The sequence below is a fragment of the Panulirus ornatus genome, chromosome 65 (assembly GCF_036320965.1).
Source record: "Panulirus ornatus isolate Po-2019 chromosome 65, ASM3632096v1, whole genome shotgun sequence".
Lineage (NCBI taxonomy): Eukaryota > Metazoa > Arthropoda > Malacostraca > Decapoda > Palinuridae > Panulirus > Panulirus ornatus.
In genome coordinates, this window is record NC_092288.1 from 7,899,042 (window position 1) to 7,922,368 (window position 23,327).

The following is a 23,327-nucleotide window of genomic DNA, read 5'->3' on the forward strand; positions in this document are numbered from 1 at the left end:
ATTTGCAGCTTTGTTGTGTTTACTTCTGACCACAGATGATCGGGCAGGTGAGGCGTATTCTGGGGTAGAGAGGACGTATTCTTTGTAGAGGATACCCAGGGATTCTTTTCCTTGTCCAAAATCTGGTACCAGTTAGTGTTCACGCCCTCTCTACAGTCACACCTACACTAAATGTCTACCCGCCTTACTGAAACAGACACCGTACTGTCACATTTATCTTACTGTTACACCCACTCTGCTGTTGCACCCTCCCTACTGCCACAACCATTCGTCTGACGCACGTTCTCTACTGCCACTACCTACTGTCCACAACAGCGGTCTATACACCAGTAGGGGCTACGCCTGGTGAGGTAGTCTACACCAGCAGAGACTACACCGTGTAGTAGTCTACATCAGCAAGGGCTACGCCTGCTGTAGTAGTCTACGCCAGCTGGGGCTACACCTGGTGTGGTAGTCTTAACCAACCTCAGATAACCCCCACCCCACACACATTTTATACCTACAATATCAATTGATTCTAGCAGGACTGACTGGCCGGTCTTACAGTGACATCATCCCTCTGTATTGTCGCACAGTGACATCCAGCAACCCCTACAGCATCTGGCCGGCGGTACAGTGATATCCACCAACTTCTCCAGTTTCTAGCCAAAAATTTACGTAACAATTCCCATCACGTCGCCATGTGAGACTCTCATCCAACATAACGATAAGGCCGTACCAAACCCGTGATAACCTAGCTCGCTGTTTACAAGTAAGCCACACAACCACAGCGCACGACAGCAAGCTGATCAAACCATCAGCCTTAACGGCAAACCATCGTCTGCCATCTTACACAACCTTTGCTACGGCGCAGTGGGACCCTCTAAGTTAGCTTTGTGTGGCAGAAGTTATAGGAAGAAACGAGTCCCGTGGGAGGCAAGAGAAGGGTAGCCAGGGACGGAGGGAGAGCCAGGGTGTCTGGTCGGGAGAGACAGATGCAGGCGCCAGGCAGGCAGGCCATTACCGCCCCACCCCCTCCTGCTCTCATTCCTCGCAAGAAAACTTTCCATAATGCTCGGATCTTCCCCAGATGACGCAGCGCATTGTAATCTATCTCTCTGACAAAAAGAATCACGAAGCAGAAGTGAGAGCCACTAGTCGTTGCCAGGCGCGGCACCGGCGCCCCGGCAACTGAGGCACAAATGCCACGACAGATTTACTTCCTCACCGGCGGCAGCCAGGCACCGCAAGCACTGGCCATATCCCCCACCACCCGACCCACCTCCTCCGGACCCGGCCAGCAGATCTTCCTCACTACTACCCCACCACTGTCCCCAGCCTCACCACGCCCGTCCCCAGCAATGCCACGCCCGACCCCAGCCACACTATACCCGTCCCTAGCATCAACACTGCCGTCCACAACATCGCCATACCCGTCCCCAGCCTCACTATACTCGTCCCCAGCATCGCCACAGCTGTCCCTAGCCCCACTATACCTGTCCCTAGCATTACCATACCCATCCCCAGCCACACTATACCCGTCCCAAGCATCACCATACCCCACCCACAGATACAGCTTGAACCATCCATCAACCACAACAACTACAATCTCCACCAACCACCGTGATCAACCATTACCTACCTTAAACCACTAACAACCTAAACCTATCAGTCACTACCTTAACCACCTACCAGCTATCTTTAACCATTAATTGCCTTACGCATACTACTAACAACCTACATCAAACATGGACCACCTTCACAAGCCAAGAACCACTCCATAAGCCACCTCCAGTGCAACTACTGTCAACCATACTCTGAGTAACAAAGCACTAATTACCTCCACCGAATCACCAATCAATTTCATATGACTATAAATCAAGTTCAAATATCGAACAACCCTTATCATTAACCTTATCATTAACCTTCATCAATATTCCTCTATCTTCATCCAACCAGCATCCACTTTCTTTTCTTTTCTTTTAAGCTATTCGCCATTTCCCGCATTAGCGAGGTAGCGTTAAGAACAGAGGACTGGGCCTTTGTGGAAATATCCTCACCTGGCCCTCCTCTGTTCCTTCGTTTGGAAAATTAAAAAAAAACGAGAGGGGAGGATTTCCAGCCTCCCGCTCCCTCCCCTTTTAGTCGCCTCCTACGACACGCAGGGAATACGTGGGAAGTATATATACATTCAACCAACAACCATCCGCTTCATCTACCCAGCAGTCCTTTCATCCAACTATTACCATTTCAACCAGCCATCAGCCGCTTCATCCAACTAACAGCCGCTTTATCCAACAAACATCCACTTCACACCAATAGCCTCTTCACCCAATCAGCCGCCACTTCATCCCACCAAGTTTCTTCATCTGGCCAACATCTTCATCCAACCAATAACATCGACATCAAACAAACGGCCCCTTCCTATAATTAACACCCGCTTCTTCAAACCAAAAGGCTCGCCATCTAACCATCGTTCCCGCAACCCAATCAACACCCCCTCCATGAAGGGGTCATGAGGTAGGCCCCGGGAGTCAGGAGCCAGCCCGGCACCGGTGGTGTCAGCAGCAGGCGTTCCCAGTGTACATACATACACTGACCACTGTGGTTCCCGTCTGGTCATTACGGCTGGTGTTACCCCAATCCCAGGCTCCTCCCACGGTCTTACGAGCTTTCACAAGATCCTAAGTTCCTCTCACAGCCTTATGAACCTTCACACGTCCCCAGGCTCCTCCCACAGCCTTAGGAGCCTTCACAAGGATCATGCCTAGCTCTAATAATTGCTGCGTACCTCACCCACTTTGCTCAAACTCTCAAGCACCACAATTCTTTTACAAAATTCTGTAAAGGCGTTTTATATAAGGCGGCGTTCACATATCACAGGTACGGAATAAGAGCTATTATACACTGTAGTGTGTGAGGCCTGAGATCTCAAGTCGCAAGGTTTGAGCGGGCGTAAGCTTTGAGCAAGCGTGAGATCTGGGCGGACGTCAAGACTAGATGGACATGAGAGTTGGGCGGGAGCGAGGTGTGAGGGAATGTGAGGTTCGAGTGGGCGTTTCGGAGAGGCTGGGCGGCTACTCACTCGGCATGACACCCGCGCGCTCCCACCACTCAGCACTCATCCCGGCCCGCTCCGATCGACAAAGCGCCCCGTACTCTCGTGTCTACTAGATCAATAAATCTTTTCTTCGCTTTACTGTTGAGAAGACCCTATCGCGTGGCGACCTTACTCCGCAGCGTAGAGAACCCGGGTAGCTCCGCGTCTGCGTAAAATACCTAATTTTCACTGACGGGCCAACAATAACAGTAACACTGGCGCCTGTAGAGTAGTAACAATAAGGAACGCTCTTAACCTCACGCCATTATACTTGAACACAGCAGTAAGTTACATAATCTAAGAAAGGGTTTTCAAGAGGTTACTGTGTGTAATAGTTACTAACGTTTGGAGAATGAACCCTAAGCAAGAGGTTAAGACCCTCGAGTAACGATGGTCTGAGTTTTAACCCAACTCTTAAAGGTCATATCATCATACTTATGGGTTGTACAGTTGTCCTACTTTCAGGTCGTACCATAGCACTCAAGGGTTATACCGTTGCGCCGAGTCGCATCGCCGTGCTTCCAGCGTAAGCTTTAGCTTCCACCTTCTAAAACCAAAGCACCGGACGGTTGACAAATAGTCTATCAAACACTTATCCGTTACTTCCGACCAAAACGTTTTTACAAGAGCCTCCCTCCAGATAAGAAAAAAAATCCATATCTTGAACTACTCTGCTTTTTCCTCTAAGTACGTACTTAACTTTGCATACATACAGCCACAAAAATGTACTTGTAAATAATCAGATGTTAAGGCTAAACCTTGGCGAAAAGAATTAAAAACATCCTCACATTTCTAGGGTTCCACGTTAAACCAGTTTCCGAATGTCTTAGACGCCCCGCATCCTTGCTTGAAAAGATAGCAAGTTCCTCCGGCACTTTAACGATGCTGCCGACTCATTGCACTGGTTATCCTGTTTACGAATCAAACACCATATGCATCGACAGTGACAAGCTTCGGTAAATCCTATCTTCGATATTAACGGAATGAGATATGTTCGATTAGCTTTGCCAAAAAATAACTCGCAAGAAGGCATCAACTATTATCACAACTTTCAACCTTACGCAGAAACTGGCATCTGGATTTCGCCGAGGTCCGATTACAGATCGATATCCTTAGCTCTCTTAAATCGGTAAACTACTACCGGATGACGCCTCAAAGAAGTCTTTTAACTGTAAACGAAAAAACAGTCACTCCCGCCCGCCTCGTTCGTTTGCGAGGCATAAAACCAACCCAAGCCGGAAATTTATCACCCCCCATAAAGTCTCAGATAACTTGGACTTACCTCCTTTACACCAGTAGGTGCTAAAAGCCACTATTCCCGGGTGGAAAGAAGAAACAAATTAATCTTTACAAGGTATGTCTGAATAAAAAAGATAAAATCTTTCATTATCTTTCTGAAAACCACAAAATATTTTCAAAAATATTAGTGACGATCTTAGTTAAAATCTCCTTTCATTACCTTTCTGAAGATAAGTAAAACCATAAAATATTTTCTAAAATATTAGTGAAGGTCTTTAAACACTAAGACTTTGAAATGGTTATCAATACCGGAAACGCCCAACACTCAACTGTGTAGCAACAACCTACTCTCTAATAAATGTGTACATTCCAATAACATGTGTAACCATATCTAATCAAACATGAGATTAATCTGATTTACGATATTGCAATATTCCCTACAGGCAACCTTAAATAGCCGAATGTTGCAACAGCAACATTACAATACGTGGCTTTTATGCTTGACGCGTTCGGTTACACAATCGCAAATGCATCTTAACTAATGGTTGTAATATGACAACTCATAACACGTTTCCATACTCTCACTATGTAACTCGCTGTAACTGACGCTAATGCCAACTAACATTCAACACAGCAGGAACACTTAACTGATAAGTTGTAATTATGAGTAATATATAACGTAATAGCAGAGCGTATGAGGCAGTCACACAATTCCCTGCGAGTAACAGTAACCTTTAAAATCTAAATGCATGTAGTAGAAATACGATTACACACCATATATATATATATATATATATATATATATATATATATATATATATATATATATATATATATATAGTCAGCTGTGTCAAACCCTCAGCTTCAGCCAGTTTTCTGTTGCGACTTATTGCTGTCCAGCCAACAGCTTTAACGATATTTTGTCACTCATCCTTACACATACTTTCCACCTGCCACGTGATGTCTATTTAAACTAATTTCTTGACAGTTTTACAATCTTTTGTGTTGAAGGTATATAACACCCATTTTCAGCTGAATTTTGTCAGTAACATCAGTTCAGGCAAGCTCGACACTATCATTCTACTGTCACAAGCTCCCTTGCAGTCAGGTGAGCACACTTGTGTAGCAACTCTGAGTTTACAGGCTGTCACAGAAACATTAATCTATCCAGCACATGGTGGCAGATCCTATGTGTCAGTTCTACTGAGATGAGCTGTTCTTACTACAGACGCGTCCACTATTAGCAACCCAACGCTAAGCTGCCTTCCACTTTAACTGGACACGAACGGCCAACACAACCACCCGACTTATTTATTCCAAGCCAGTCATCTCAGGAGTGGACAAACCTTGTTAACTCTGCAAACATTAGCTTCCACAAGTTTAAAATTTCTTCACGTAGTAGAATTCCCGCCGGATGCTTCACAATCTTGAAAAAAAAAAATCAAAGGTTACAAACAAATCAGTAGTCTAAATGAATGCGTAAACTTTTGTTTTAAGTTCCGGTAGAAGCGTTCCTGCTGCTTCTCATTAGCTTCTCAACAAGTCAAGGTTCATCCCAGTCCTAGCTGAGTGATGCCACATTTGCCATCATATAATTATCGTGACCTCGACTTCGGATGTTCTTAAACAGCTGTCTTAGTCAGCCGGTTATTCTATGCATTTCTTCAAATATGAGTTAGTTTTCAATATTTTCAAACACCTAAAATCAGAGATACAATCTGCTCAACAACTTCTATAAGAGCAAATCACTGACAACTGCTAAACTTACATTCATCGGATGTACACACGAGCATCCACTCAATAAGAAGACGCATTTGTTTACATGGTAATGAAACCTTTGAAGGTCGTTCCATTGGTCATTCTGTAAGGAGTTTGTGTGTGACTTGCACATGTCAACACAGGCCTCGTGGCCCGCCTCATACCACTATTTTCACTACCACAATTACTGCTTTTAGTCCTTTTCTCTCCCGGTATTTCTTTCAATTTCCCTTCAATACAATAATCAAATCGCTTTAATAAGAAAATCGTATAACTATGTACTGGTTCCGTTCGTGGGTATGCACACTGTAGTTTTCAAAAATGTTTTCCGGCGTTACGAGACACGGGAGAATCGACTGCCGAAGAGCTGGGATAGGTGAGGCATCCAGCTGCGCTGTGCTTTTCACGTCCCCTCACCTCCTGTCTACAGCCGCGCTCTGCTGAGACAGGAGGCTGCGAGGGAACGAGGGGGCTCAGGAAGGCAGGCACCGCGCACACGTATACACATGCCCGGCAGAGAGCCCGATTCACATGAGGACAGCGCTGCCTCTTGAATACTATCACCCTTTACGAAGACACTTACTAATGTCCAGAGCAGAGGGCCATGGGACGTGAGGGAAGCGGAGCGTCAGGACCCACAACTGTTCCGGCCGGATCCACCAGAACGATAGGGAGATATACATAATCGCACTGAGTATATACCACTTGCTTAACCTTACCAACGCTGCATAGCACACGCTCAACTCCCATTCACTATGCTCTGTTGCCACAACACACTCCATCCGAGTCTCAATGAGTCTCACAATTGTTCACAGCCCTCCCTTTAAACCAAATTTTCCAATAAATAGAAATAAAAATCAATAGTCTATTAACAAATGATGCGTGGAAATCTAATCACAGCCAAAACTTTGATGTGCGCAATTCGAAACATGCTCAGTAATGAACGTGCTGATTCGGGAATTTGTGGAAACTATATATATATATATATATATATATATATATATATATATATATATATATATTTCATAGTTCGCCATTTCCCGCATCAGCGAGGTAGCGTTAAGAGCAGAGGACTGGGCCTATGAGGGAATATCCTTATCTGGCCTCCTTCACTGTTCCTCTTTTGGAAAATTAAAAAACGAGAGAGGAGGATTTCCAGCCCCCAGCTCCCTCCCCTTTTTAGTCGCATTCTACGACAGGCAGGGAATACGTGGGAAGTATTCTTTCTCCCCCTATCCCCAGGGATAACACACACACACACACTATATATATATATATATATATATATATATATATATATATATATATATATATATATACACACACACACACACAATATTGATTTACAAAGTTTCTTATTGATCCAGAAACATCAAATAAACAAAGGTTGTTTAATCACTCTCTTCTCAAATAATGCGACTTAACGAGCTGCATGCAGCACACGGCGTGTACCCAGTTTGAATCCCTCTGTAACATACTAATAACCTTATGTAACTTCTCTGCAAACACGTCAGCATTAAATGGCAACTTTCTCTAGACCTTAACAGTATAAACTTTCGAGATTCTGAAGTTTTCACAGAAAATGACCAGGATATGATGCCTTTGGTGTTACTAAAACTGTGCCGGAAAGAACACTTAAGATGATGTAACGAAGACGATGTAGTTAATGAACTATTAACGTACAGAAGATTTACCGTAATGAACATTACAACTTATGCAACGCAGATTCTACCGTAAAGAACACTTTAACAGATGTGTCTATGACTGTCACTATGCATGTATCCCTTTGAGAACACTGTAGTTGAAATAACTAAGACTGCCCTGGGAACCACTTCACCAGACGTACCTATGCTGTGTGAAATGAAGTGCAGTGTTGATGCAACTAAGACTATGCCAAGGAGAATACTATAAATGATGTAACTAACACTGTGTCCTGAAGAACTAAGTAACATATGCGACTATGACTATCTTGAGAACATGGTAGCTGATACGCCTCAGACTGTGTCCAAAAGAACATGGAAACTAATGGAGTTATGACTGTCTTGAAGAACAAGGTAGCTGATGCAACTGTGTCTTGAAGAATATGGTAGCTGATGCAACTACGACTATAATGAGGAACAAGGTATATAATGTGACTTACTGTCCTGAAGAACAAAGTAACCGATGCAACTAAGGCTGCATCCTGAAGAACAAGGTAGCATATGCAACAGCGACTGGCATCTTGAAGAACAGGGTAGCTAATGCAACTAAGATAGTTTCCTAAATAACTGTCCTGGAGACTTGAGAAGCTGATGGAACTAAGACTGTGTCCTGAAGAAAATGTTAGCTAATGTAGCTGTGTCCTGAAGAACAAAAGAGCTGATGCAATTAAAACTGTCCTGAGAAAAATAGTGGCTGATGAAAGTAACAATGTCTTGAAGAACAAGGCAATTGATGCAACCTAAACTTTGCCATTAAGAACAACGTAGCTAATGGAACCGAGGTTGTGTCAAGAACAACAGACTGAAGCAACTAAGACTGTGTCTTGAAGAATAATATAGCTGATGCAACTACAAATGTTACCTGAAGAACAAGATAGCAGATACAACTAAGACTGTGTCCTGATGAACAAGGTAGCTGATGAACTATAACTATATCCTGTTGAACAAGGTAGCTGATGAACTATAACTATATCCTGATGAACAAGGTAGCTGATGAGATTGTGTCCTGAAGAACAACATATATGAAGGAACTAAGACTATCTTACAGAAAATGGTAGCTGATGCAACTAAGACTGTGCCTAGAAGGACAAGACAGCTGATGTAACTAAAACTGAGCTTTAGAGAACAATGTAATAATTGTAAATGTGTGCCTTGGAGAATGATAAAGCTCATATATCATGGACTGTGTCTACAACACTAAGACAGGCTACAAAAGTGTTTCTGAAGTAACTGGATGAACCCTCAAAAACATGTTTATTGATACAACTAAGATTTTCCTTTACCATCTAAAATACCAGACTAACCTGCATACTATTATCATAAGATTTGACATATTTGCTTGTTCATAATGGGGCAAAGGGTAACCTCAATGCAACTGCACTGTAAAGATGCTGTCCTTGGCTGTGATGGAAAATAGCATAACATATGGAAAGAAATGGGAAATGATGCAAACAAAAAAGGGAAACATGAACAGTATAATGATAAACATACAATGCAATATTATCTTGAAGATTTGAAATATAACCTTCAAAACCTATAAACTGGTTCTTCAGTTCACACTTACCTATCCTAAATTTGTTTTATCCAAAATCTAATATACCTATCATGCAACATGAATAATATATCAACCATACATCTTAAGGGTGATACTTTCTATTTCTAAGTGCTTCTGAAATACAGTTAAACAAATCTTTTGGATTCTATTGACTTTTAAAAATCATACTGTACTCACTCCTCCACTCTTCCTTCGCTGCCGTTCATCATTTGATTCACCACGATGACTCCGAAATAATTCCATAACTTTTGATATACCCGTTCTGAAAAAGAGAAATTTATCCAACAGTAATGACAGTCCTTAATCATTAACTTCTCAAATATTGGTAATTCTCTATTATCAATTTTTTTTTCATTTGCCTACATCACACAGGCAGAATGATATCCCCAGATGAGTGGAAAGAAACAGAGAACGGGAAAAAATGAAGAAATTACTTTGAGCTATATTTGTACCACGAGTCCAGGTATTAGGAGTTGCGACACATGCAGATAGCTCACAGAAGTAGTGGCCAATATGATAACTGCAGAACATGGAGAGGGAAGCAATATCATGGCAGACAGATAGGGATGGTTTAAGAGAGGGGATAGCAGAAAAGTTAATAAGATGGAAGCCTTTTGATTCCACTCTGACTAAGAGAGAATTAGTTAGTACAAGGGCCATCTCAGACATGCAAGCAGTACTCAATACTGGAGAACATGAGACTGCAGATTTGGAATAAGAGTTCACAAGAAAAATAACAGTGGCACCTACACAACATCCCAGCTTCAGGGAAGCAGATTTCGTAATGTTCATATAGTATGTACGACTTCCAGGATATGGTTATGTCCAACATGTTTGCATTAGTGAAGAAATGAACTCGAGCATTCTCAAATAATTGAAAACAAATTTTTCCATTTTTACCTGCTTGTATCTGGTGCACGATGTCTTGACTGTACACTGGGATGAGGTGCTCCTGCATGCCAAGTGTAGTACACATCATCACCTGTTTGTTGTTCAACAGGGGTAACTTCACCACTACGACGTCCACTACGAGTACTTCCACTTGGTGACACAAGAGTGTGCTAAAGAAAAGACAAGAAAGACTTAGTATTTAAGAAAGAGGGTCCAATAGACCACATTCATCTTCTACTCTGGTTGATAAAAAACTTACCTGATAAAAAACTTATTATATTTCATATATGAAAATATAAAAAATTGCTGTACACTATCCTAAAATTACACACCCTTAATCAACAGCAAGGCTGCTGGAAATCAATTTAAAAAGTTTAATTTTATTATCTGATATGAAGCTGAAGTAGTTCATATTAATGATAACAGCAATTTAAAGGATCTTTTATACCATACAATAGTCTGACTCATAATACAGTAAATTCTTTAGGTACCATGTTAACACCTAATGTTTCAGGTATTAACACTTCCCAACAGTGTGCCATTAAAAAATCAGACTGACAGTGTAATTATATGAAAGTGTCTGACATCATACTTTCCGTTTCCTTTTGGATTTACAGACAGCATACTTGCCATTTCCTTTTGGATATACCTGCAAGGCAAGAACCTTGGAGAGAGGGGCAAGTACACAGGCTGCAGGGGATGAGAAGGGCTGGGAAGTGAGTCAGCTTTTGTTTGCTGATGATACAGCACTGGTGACAGATTCAGGTGAGAAACTGCAGAAGTTGGTGACTGAGTTTATAGGAGTGTGTGAAAAGAGGAAGTTGAGAGTAAATGTGAATAACAACAAGGTTATTAGGTTTAGCATTGTTGAGGTACAGGTTAGATGAGGTGTGACTTTGAATGAAGAAAATTTGGAGGAAGTGAAGTGTTTTAGATACCTGTGAGAGGACACAGCAGCAAATGGAACAATGGAGATGGAAGCAAGTCATAGGGTAGGCGTGAAATGAGAGATCATTATCTGTGAGGGCAAAAATGGGTAGGTTTTAAAGTTAAGTAGTCCCGACAATATTATACGGATGCGAGAAATAGGCTTACAGATAATACTGTAAAGAGGAGAATGGAAGTGTTGGAAATGAAATGTGGTGTGAGGTGGTACACATATATTTACATATAAACACACATGTACACATATATATACACATACATACGCATAGATATACACATGTACACATTCATGCTTGCCGCCATCCATTCCCTATGCCATCCCACCCCACAGCACTAATGCATTAAAAAAAAAAAGATAATTCTCTTCTTCTATTCCACATTTGATTGTCACCCACTGCTTCAGTGAAGTAGCACCTGGAAACAGGTTTGGAAAAGAAAAAGAATTCCTTAGCATCCTTCATAAACAATCCATGCATTCCACCCTAAAATACACATCCTCCTCTCTGGTCATCCACCCTCTCTAAGCAAGTAAAATAAAGGTGCAACCCATACAAAAAAGAGTTTTTAGAACAATTACTTGTTGCCTAGCCACCACACTCAACACTTACACAATAAAACAAAAACCCCAATCTAATCCCACTTCCACATGCTCAGCTCTCAATTCTCTGCAACACCCCTAGACCCCTCCCATCCAAACCACTCTATAGCTCTCAATCAACCACAGGGAAAAAATTCAAAGCTTACCCCTACCTCACTTCACCTATCTCTGCTCATTCCTCACCCCCTAGAAAAAAAAAAGAAAAAAAAAAACATACTTACAAAAAACATGTACAGACTGAAATGATGTCACCATCCCAACACATTATTAAAAACCACCAACTCAGACATACACTTACCTGAAACTCACTCCCCAGACATACATGAGTCACACTCTCCTTCCTATGCTTGGGACATTATTCATCACTAAAACACATATATCATCGATGCAATTGCCCCATAAAAATATGCATACAATGTCACAACACTTTATGATGGTGTATGTGGCTGGTTTCAGGAGCACTGCAGGATCCCCATAAAGACAGAAGAAACTCCTGGGGCAGGAAATAAACATAGGTATTTACTTACTTAGAAGCAGTAATTAGAAACATCTAGGCAGGAGCATTAGGAAGGAACATCAGGCAGGAGTACAGGACAATTTAGGATTATTTAGGACTAAGTATTCCATGTCTTCAGTATGGAGACTGTGTTGATGTTTGGGATACAGAGGGGTGAATGACATATATGATACCTAGGATAACTGGAGTTTTGCTGAGTGGGAACAATTTTCTATTCAGGGTGATGGGAGGGTGCAGGTTGGATTCATGTCTGTCAGAAGTTAGAAGAATAACTGAAAACATTTGTGGAGATATTGTCATTCTGTTCTCGGTGAACCATTGTTTTAAATGTGTAGTGTTGCATGTCCATTGTAGTTTGTGTTGTGTCAGAGTGATATGACTGTAAGGCTATCTGTATAAGGAAGAACTTTCACACCACAGTGTGCAGTGATGGTACATCATGAAGATAGAGACTGAAAAGGGTAGTCACATAAGTACCTTATCATTTTTGGTCTATGATTAGTCCTTTTTTGTTTAATTCTCTTTCTGTAACTTATCCTAAAACCAAACTGTTGTGCTCTGAAACACAAAATAATTAAAAGAACCTTATCACTATATCTTAATCTAGTACAGGAAAAATGTAAGTCCTTGCAGGCAAAGACTCAGGTCAATATATTCACTGAAACAAAATATTCAGTATGCAGCTGAAACATGCATATTTATGAATTAAAGCTGTAGAAGGCATTAAAAAAAGCAGGGTACAACTAACAGCATAAATAAAAGCATGATATATGAATATCAAGTAGCATGGAAGAGTTGTGTTTACCAGGTTTTAACATGCATAAGCAACTTAAGGTCTGATGAAGAGCTAAATCTAAATTAGCATCTTTTCTCAGCATCCTCCTTGAAGGTAAGGAGGTTTTGCTTGGTCTTCTGCATCATAAGACAAGGATTAGTACTCTTATAAAACCTATGTTTCATGGATTACATATAAAAAGCACAACCCTTACTTGTAGAACATTTTACTATCCTAAATTATATAACAGTATTGGCAAAAGTAATATCTTATGTTAGTGCAACCCATAAAATGATAGTTACTTCAAACTTATTCCTGTTTTGAACATCAGCCTCCTTCCACAAAAAATATTAAATGCTTCAGGTTTCCATCTTGCATGAAAGTAAATTCAATGTCAGCCACAGATGATTAATACCTTACTGTAATTGACTTAACAGGTATAAACATTATTCACTGTCCACTTGGTTTAAAATACATGCAACAGAATGAATTAAATAAGAGCATTATTTCTTTTTTGTCTTTACATTTTTAGGAGCTTCAAACTATCAGTACAAATACCAGCTAAGTAGATTTCATTCTCTTCTGCTCTTCATCTATATCCCTTATATGTCATATATCCCAAATCCATCATATATGATGTAGTGAGCTATATAATTGGTAAACTTTTAATGCCTACCCTGCGACCTAGGTTAGTGTGTCTACCCGAGAGAATTGAGTGTCTCTGCCTTTTACTGGCATGAAGGATTAGGTTTAGGGGACTACTTCTGCAAGATTAATTGTCAAGAAAGGTCCAATCCCATTTTATTTGATCCACCTCACAAAAGAATCTTAATGCTTTACAAAGTATGTTAAATAATTTGTGGGTTTTCAACTTAACCTAGGCAGCTCAGAAAGGTGCTGTAAAAGTGTATAAAAGCTATGAACATAAAGAATGCCAACTGCTCTACAGTATACCAACAGACCCTTGAGTAGAACTGTCAATCTGTACAGTGATATGGAACACATCTAATGTTCAGTGATTGGTGTTCAGTCAGCAATATTTCAGTAATATCACACCATGCTTTCCTTTTATTTTGTGTATCACACCATGCTTTCCTTTCATTTTGTGTGTTAAATATTAGTGGAAAGTAAAAAAAAATCATGCAACAACAGCATCATTAAGATGCTTATAATGCATTTATGACATGCTCATTGGTGTATTTAAGAAACTGAAAAGCAATAATACTGTTATATACCTCTAAATAATCACTGGTACAAATTCTACCAAAAGGCAAAGTGACTAACATACAATATCCCATACTACATATTCTGAGATACAGTTTCATTTGAACATATTTATTTGAACATATTATCAATTATATTCTTCACTCATCAGCTATGGACATTCTCTGTCTGTAAAACTTTCTCTTTAACATTCATAATCAGGTTCTACACACTTAAGTCACCACCGGAATAAACATAAAACCATAGCATATTAGCATCCTGAAACTTCCAGTCCAATGATTAAAGATATATCTTTTAACCTCTGGTTTAACACGAATCATGTAGTTATCTGTATGCATAAGATAAAAAGTAAAACTGTGGATGAAATATCATGTTCATACTCTTCTTTAACAACACTTCCTAGTTTGCAACTTGCTAATAATTTTTAAAAGACCATCTAGTTACCATGACAAGTGTCAGTAAATAAATATCTTTAGTTTTCAGCCCAGTTTTCCATTTTCTCATTTTAGAAAATTTATAACCAATTCACAATGTATGTGTTCTTAACCCTCAGTGTACAGCTTGTGCTGCTTAAGTACTACACTAAATAAGTTAAAATTTTGCAGGGGGTTAAAAAGGTGCATGTAGGTAAGAATATGCAACAAGCTGAACCAAAGATATGACTTATGTGCTGAGATTATTCGTTTTATCTTTTGGTATACTGCATATGTAGATTTCATAACAACCGAATAAGAAATATGTTGATTTTTATTACAAGTCAAAGAATCTATTACAAGTAAAAACAGAATGCACCAAACTTATTGGGTTATCGAGCATTATATCAAAGCAGATAAAAAAATTCCAGGTCCTCAAAGTGTTCAGTTTGTTTTTATAAAAGGCTGCAACATGGTTTATGGAGGAACAATAGCTTGCCTAACCCTGTCATAAACCTGCCATTCACTAATATCTCAGAGAAAAAAATGCTTTACTTTACTTCTTCATTAAAGATCTGTTTTCTTTAAGATAACTTCTACATATAAGAAAATAAATTATTTTGTCATAAAATACGAAAATAAATAACTTTGTCATAAAATACGAAAAAGATTATGGTGGAAGATACAAATAGTATGTGTCAACTGTCTCTAAAATATGTCTGTTGCAATCTATGATTTACCTGGATGATAAAATTTCTAGTTTTATAAAAAAAAAAACTTCACGTAATAATCGTAACATGAACCTACCCTCAGCAACAGCATTTCTTTGTATTTATCAGCAGAACAATGGTCATTTTTATCTTTTAACATGTATCAAAAATATGTACGTACAAATATTAAATATATATGAAATACATACAATCTCATATATAGTGAGATATTCTGAGCAGATGTAAGGAGGCATTCCTTTATAGCTCACAAACAGCTGAGACATTATACTGACTCACAGAGCTGCTTTCTTAAAACTGACTTCATTAAATAGGTGCAGTATAGAGGAAAAATATTCCTACATTTATGCATTTATCCATTCAATATTTCATTTCTTACAAAATATAATGAACATACCTGTACATGATTTTTTCATTAGATAAGTATAATGACATATCTGAGCTGAATACTGGTCAATGTTGGTGTAACAAATGTGATCTTATATTTTGTTACAAGCGTTTTACAGGTAAGAGTGAGAATCACATTATTAAAAAACTGCATTCACTTGATTTCATTTAACTTTTCAAGGAGTTACCAATTTATCTCACTTGTCGGCAGACTATAATAAATGGGGCTGCTTTTTGGGAAAACCTTTTGCAAGAAAATCTTATGAATGTACATATGATATTCATCTAAACTTTTGGATAGAATGTACCAACAACTGGTTCATCATATAGCAATATAACAGGCAATAAAGATGGTTAAATTCACTGCATTTTATTGATTTCTTTTTTCAAAAATAAGTTTTGGTTCCCCTTTAAGGGATATTATCAACTGCTAAATAATGAGTATGGTAGGCTTAGCATACCTACCTGTACATTCACTATTTGCTGCAACCTGACATTGTGCAAAGTTCCATAATACAAGGAAAAATCATGTGCAAAATGGTGGCATTAAAAACACAGGGGTAAAGGGGGTGCACATGCATATGTGCACACACAAAAATATGCACATACAATCACACTCCCTGTTATGCATAAATGAGTTATCACAAATGAATGATCATACAAGCACACATAAACAAGATAGAGGGAGGAATGGTTCAACAAAAGATGTCAAAAAGCCAAGGAGCTTTAAGATGTCGTAACAAAGATATAGGTAGTACTCCCATCAGCCAGCATTTGTAAGGTATAGGAGAGCAAGTTATCAGTATAGGAACGTAAGGAAGGAGAGAATGTATTGTGGAGAAGTCTTGTGAAAATTGAAAACTTTTCCATGAATTTATCAGGAATAAATTGACAGTTACACAGCAGCTAATCAGGCCTAGGATTTGGCCTTGCAAGACTGGGGTGAAATACAACGATATTAGTTCTCTCAAAATGTTAAAGAAATCCTCCTTTATCAGTATGTTTCAAACTCAAGAAAAAAGGACTTCAAAAAGACAACTTAACCATAGAACACAGGCTCACACATAATAAAATGATAGCGTCATCAACTATATCATCAACAACTAGTCACACCAGACAAACACAAATCCAGCAAACATCCATACATCATGCTACTTGATCAAATAACTCTGCCTCATAATCTCAAAACAAATAGTGCCACTTTCAAGCTAAATGCACAAAAAGGCATAACAATAATGTGTCCTGAAGAGCTGCTGGAAATTCTAAAAAAAATGATATCGCTCACTAAGCCATTATTCTATCCTCCAAACTTCAGTTTCTTATTATTAGTCATCATTGTCTGAGGTTGAAAGGCTGGCTATGGTCACTGATTAAACTCTAACCTTGTCCATAAAAGAATCTACGTACTCCACAAGTTGGTCTACAACAGGAAACCTATGTCTATATCCTTTCATTCTTTTTTATGTTACTGTCTTACCAGTAGCCACCACTAAAGACATGTTTTTTTTCTTAGGTGATGCATGGGTTGGGAACAGCAATGTGAATGGTTAAACTTTGTACTGTTTACTAATCAAGGGGTCACTCTAATTGGTAAAAAGATGTTAGTGACTAATGTTTGGCCTTGACATCTTCAGTACATAATACATAAGTAAAGTACCACAGGTGCTGATATGGCAAACAACTTTAAGGAGGCTTTACTGGTTGGCTGTAAACATTATACCACCATACTGCTTTTGGTGGGGTCAGTCTGTGTCTTTCTTCTGTCAATCAATGATGACCTAAGGGGTAACATGTTTATTTATCATTTACGAGATACATTTCTACTGCATAATGATTGAAATAGCATAACATCATTTTACAATGAGACTGTATCCACTACATTTATATTTATCAAAAATAATAATTTATTGCACAAAAGTAATCATCCAATCCCAAGTGTAAGGTTGAATTTGTGAAGATGGTGTTGGGGCAGAGTAAGGAAGGACAGGCAGGCAGTGAGAGAGTTACTACCACCACTTGTCCCTCTATCCCTTCCTTGTTCGCTCACTCCATCACCACTGGCACTCACAGCTGGTTTCTTTGATTGGTTGTTACAATGCATATATCCCTTCTTTGATTATGCATTCAAAATTTGCATAAATTCATCCTCTGTCACTTGCAACCATGAAAATTTTGAAAGAATCAGAATAATACTGTAAGAGATAAGGGAAGATCTCTAAGCAACAAGGTATGCCCACACTTGACTTGCTGCTGTCACATTAGTGAAAATTCACTACATCTAGAAAATCCAATAGGTCCTTCAGCAAATCCTTGGGTGATCTTAAGGATTTCAAATAATTGCTAGGGTCACTTAGTATATTACAATCCTCACACTCTGACTAGACCTCATCAATGCATCCACCTGTGCCATGTGTCTGCTTCTATTGGTGAATACTCTCATATTGAACAATGGCTTAGTGAACGACATAAGTTTGTTTTTAGTATAATTTCATGCTGCTATTCAGGACATAGCAGTGACAATTTCTGTATGCATTAAACATGACTGTGATACTATTTGTTGTGAGTCTCTACCTTCCTGTCTTATAATAAGTGTTGTGAATCTCTACCTTCCTGTCTTATAATAAGCATCTTGTAGGAGAACTAGATGATAAAGTGGGCAGGTGATGGCTCGGGCTCAAAAGCATGCTTTTAACAACCTCAGAACCAATTTCAATTTTTCAAAAACATGCTAGCATCTTTTGCAAAATATTTCAATCTTGTCTCATCCCCAATCACTTTTCTCCCATTCCACTGCTATAAGTAATTTCACTCACCTTTCATATTGTCTCATGTATACAAAAGGTCTATTAAACTTCTAATTAATTATCTTGCAGCCATTCCATATCATGAATTCAATTCTCAACATCCAATCACCTACCTGGATGTATCATGCCTGTCATAGGCAACTGCAAGTCCAAAACTACCCACCTCCTAAACAATTTGCACCTAGATTTGGGAAAACAATGAATGTAACAGGGGACCCTAAATCCTAACCCCTATTTTATCTTTTTTATATTTCTGAAAGGCAGAGATAAAAAGTTTTTTCCTCTATGATTTGTCCCTCAAAGTAAAATTAATCTTATAGAGATGGGTATGAATTAGAGTGGGGACCAAAATTATCCAAACAGATATATCAAGAAGGATATCACAAAAGGACAGCAACTAGATAAGCCTTACCATTACACTCTAACATCTCAAATCCAGCAAGCATGAAGCCAAACAGCAGCCAGATTTTGGAATTTTCTGTATTTTGGATACTGATACTGGAAATACATTCTTACATAAAAAGTTGACCAGTAGACATTTTTTTTTTTTTTTTCCATACTATTCGCCATTTCCCGCGATAGCGAGGTGTGTTAAGAACAGAGAACTGGGCCTTAGAGGGAATATCCTCACCTGACCCCCTTCTTTGTTCCTTCTTTTGGAAAATTAAAAAAAACAAGAAAGGGGAGGATTTCCAGCCACCCGCTCCCTCCCCTTTTAGTCGCCTTCTACGACACGCAGGGAATACGTGGGAAGTATTCTTTCTCCCCTATCCCCAGGGATATAAGAACTCATACTATTCTTTTTAACAATAAAATGATATTAAATCAATAATATTTTGATGCATAGTTACTAAAGATACTAAGTATTAATACTATCTCCTTCCCATACACATTGCTGCTAAGCCCGCCACATGTTACCTTCCTCCACATACACATCATTGGCACCTCCCACCACACTGTTGCCTTCCTCCTTAAATACACTGCTAAATCTTGCCACACTCCTACCTCCCTTCTTACCACACACATTACTACTCCTGACTCCACTGCTACTTCCCTTCCCATACATCACTACTGCTTCCTGCTAAACTCTCACCTACCTCATACTCACACACATTGATACCATTCCCTGGCACACATAAGGCTAGTGTTCCCTGCCACAATATTGCTCTCCTTCCCACACATCACTAGCACTCCCTGCCACATTCTTGTCTCTTTCCTAATTACAAATACTGCTTCGACTCCTCACCATACTGTCACCTTCCTTAGAGACATCTCTACCATTTCCTGCAACAAACCTCACCTCTCTTCTCACCATAAACACCATTATCTGTCCCAGTCATACTTTCATCTCCTTCATCACCCCACAAATAACTACAGCTCACTCCACACTGTTGCTTTCACCACATACATAACTACTATTCCCTGCCACACTCTGACCTCTCTCCTTACTACACACAACACTGTTGCTTTCCGCACAGATATCATTACTGTTACCTGCCACACTCTCACCTTCCTTCTCGCCATACACAGCATTGTTGTTCTCCCCACACACATCGCTTCTGCTCCTTGCAACACTCTCACCTCCCTCCTCACCACACACACAAACAGTACTGTTGCTGTCCCTAAACATATCACTGCTGCTCCATGCCATACTTTCAACTCCCTCCTCACCACGCATATCACAAGTGCTTACTTGCCACAGTGTAGCCTCCCTCCCAGAACACATTGCTATTGCTTTCTACATCACTGTTCTCTCTTTTCCCACATACATCATGCTCTTGCCTTCTCCTACTCACAGACATTCCTTGCTACATTACTGCCTCCTTCCCTACTCATATTGATAATGCTCCTCACTACATCCTAGCCTTCATCCTCACTACACACTTTGCTACTTCTCCCTGCTGTACTTTTGATACTTTTTGTTACTATTACATTTATTTTCATATTTAACTGGCATTTCCCATGTTAGCAAGGTAACCAGCAACAGTTGAAAAAGGTTGCATTCACTCATTCCCACTCTCTAACTGCCATGTGTAAAGCACCAAAACCATAACTTCCCATCCACAACCAGGCCCCACAGACCTTTCCATAAGTTTCCTCAAGGAAAGGTCTGTGGGGCCTGATTGTGGATAGGGAAAGTTAGAGAATGAATGTGAGCAAATGTGGCCTTTCTTCTGCCACAATGTTACCCTCCTCTTTCTGTCTTGCCTATTGAAAGGAATTTATTTTCAATTTTCTTAAATGCTATATCATTACTACATATCAGTAATTCTATAACCATAATAATACAGAAACAGTTCACAGCAACCATTTGACAGCACAGGGAGGTCTTAACTTACGATGGATTTTTTATCCTAGACTACCTGTTACAAGTCAAATCTGTCATAGAAACTTATGTTACAAGGGATTTACATTCCTGATCAAATTATTCCCAATGTAACTTTTTTTTATGGATGAATTATACTGTACCTAAAACAACATAGCTTACTGCCCATATACACCTCCAAACCCTGTCATGATGTAATTTAGACATCTTACTGAAAAAGGTACTGTACTAAAGTATGGTGATGAGGCCTTTAGGTGCTGCTGGAGTGGGATGGTTGTTGCAAACTGAGGGTTACAGTGGGAGTGGGAGGGGCCCTTGGGTTATTTACATCACCCCTGAATTATCTGATTTAATAAAATAATATCACACACAATGCTGGTGGTATTAATTAACTTACCAAAAATTGTGGCAATGTGAGTTTGAGGTGGTGAAATGGTACGTGAGTGGAATTAGGGCAACTGGTGGGAGGGGGAGGGCTAGGCATATCTACAGCAACCCTTAAATTATCTCATTCATTTTGTTTAAATCACCCTGTGAATCACCTGATCCAGCAACTGTTTTAACTTTAGGTCATCAAAACTTACTGAAATGACTACACTTATGAGGATGCAGTAAATAATGGAGTAGTGGTGAAAACAAACAAATGTATTTTTCCAGATGGTACTTAACAAATTACATGAAAATTTGCCAAGACAGAATTATAATAAGCATGATAAGTACACAAATACCTCAAATTATGGTGATAAACTTAAAAAAAAATTGTTTTACATAAACATGAAAAAAATGTTTTTGGCCTTTGTTACACAAACTGAAGCACAGAGTCATAAGTGAAAACATCATACCCTATTTCTAAAGTATTTCAAATATGAGATGTTGAAGGGAGGAAGCTGGAGATCATCAGATTTAAAATTCCACTTTTATAAATTAGCCTTATTAATCTATAAGCTTCATCATAGCAAAATTCCAATAACTGAGCTCCTGTTTAGGAGAGGGTAGGTCTAAATATACTGTAGACTAAGGCAGTGCTTGGTGATTATACAGAAGTTCAAGTTCTGGAGGTCTGCTAAGCACCTGCACCCTGACAAGTGCTGTATTTTGATATCTGAGATGTTAGAGAGTAATTCCATTACCAAACTATCTTTTTTCCTGGTAAAACACATGAAACTGGTAAACTCAAACTAAAAGCATGATTATGAGAGCTCCATGGGCTCACAGAGATGAGAACTGATTAAAAAAACTAAAAAAAAAGGATATAATGAAATTCACTTCCTTGCATGTGCTGATAGTAATGAAAGCATAATTGGGAGTTAACTAGGGTAGCAAGGTCTATGGGTAGCAGAGGTATACCCAATATGATGCATAAGAGCAACTTCATGACTAACAGCAGACTGGCAATTAAAATCCATAGAGATGAGAGATATTTCTTTTAAGAAGCAGATGTGCAATTGGTAGTGTCAAGAATAAGGAATATAGGATGCATAATGAGGAGAGTGAATATATGAGGCATAATGAACAGAAAATAATTATATATTTTTATACCTGCTCATCATTTCCAACCTTAGTGTGGTAGCATCATGAACGGAACAAATATGTAGTACATCATAATAAAGGGAGTATTCAGCAGAACAGAAAATGGAGCACTATGACACTGTTAAACAGAGATGGAAGGAATGACAAAAACAGGGTATCTCTGTGAACTGAGTAAAAATTACATAAGCAAGATTGAATGTGAAAATGGACAAAGGCTGTGATATTTGGAAGAGATTTTGCATGAGCTAAATTACAAAATTGCAACAGTGATATACATAATGGAGATACATACACAGAATGATTAGCATTTGTGAGACCTGAGGGGAGGAATCATGAAACTGGGAGATGTATTACTTAAAATGTGATGATCAAAATACTGATAAACTTAGAAAGGCTCTAACCATGACAAAAGTGAGTGAAAGTATTGGAAAAATCAAGATTTAGTGGAAAGAGACAAGGTATATCAAAATACAAAATGAAAGAACAAACATTAGAATATGAATATGTCATATCAGAAAGGACTTTGCTAATATTGTCAACTTTGGTTTTAAAGATGAAATTCAAAGTATTAAAATTCTCAGACTACAGAGAAAAAAGGAAAATATATATATATATATATATATATATATATATATATATATATATATATATATATATACATATATATATATATATATATATATATATATATATATATATATATATATATATATATATATATATATATATATATTTTAAAGATGAAATTCATTGTATAAAAAGAAACTCTCAGACTATAATGAAAAAAACGAGAATATATGTGGCATATCATAGTGAAATCCAAGTTATGTGCTCATACCTTTACACCTCTGTATGGGT

The 23,327-nt window shown here is 38.9% G+C and overlaps 1 protein-coding gene across 6 annotated transcripts in view; it reads right to left on the reverse strand.

Annotated features, from left to right (window-relative positions):
* LOC139746512 (uncharacterized) overlaps positions 1-23,327 on the reverse strand; it is a 294,662-nt gene that overhangs the window by 111,480 nt on the left and 159,855 nt on the right. For all 6 annotated transcript variants that reach the window (XM_071657830.1, XM_071657828.1, XM_071657827.1 and 3 more), the window contains 2 exons: positions 10,232-10,392; positions 9,509-9,593 (listed from right to left, as the gene is read on the reverse strand). In XM_071657830.1, coding sequence (XP_071513931.1) covers positions 9,509-9,593; positions 10,232-10,392 — 246 coding nt within the window. The remainder of the gene's footprint in view (positions 1-9,508; positions 9,594-10,231; positions 10,393-23,327) is intronic.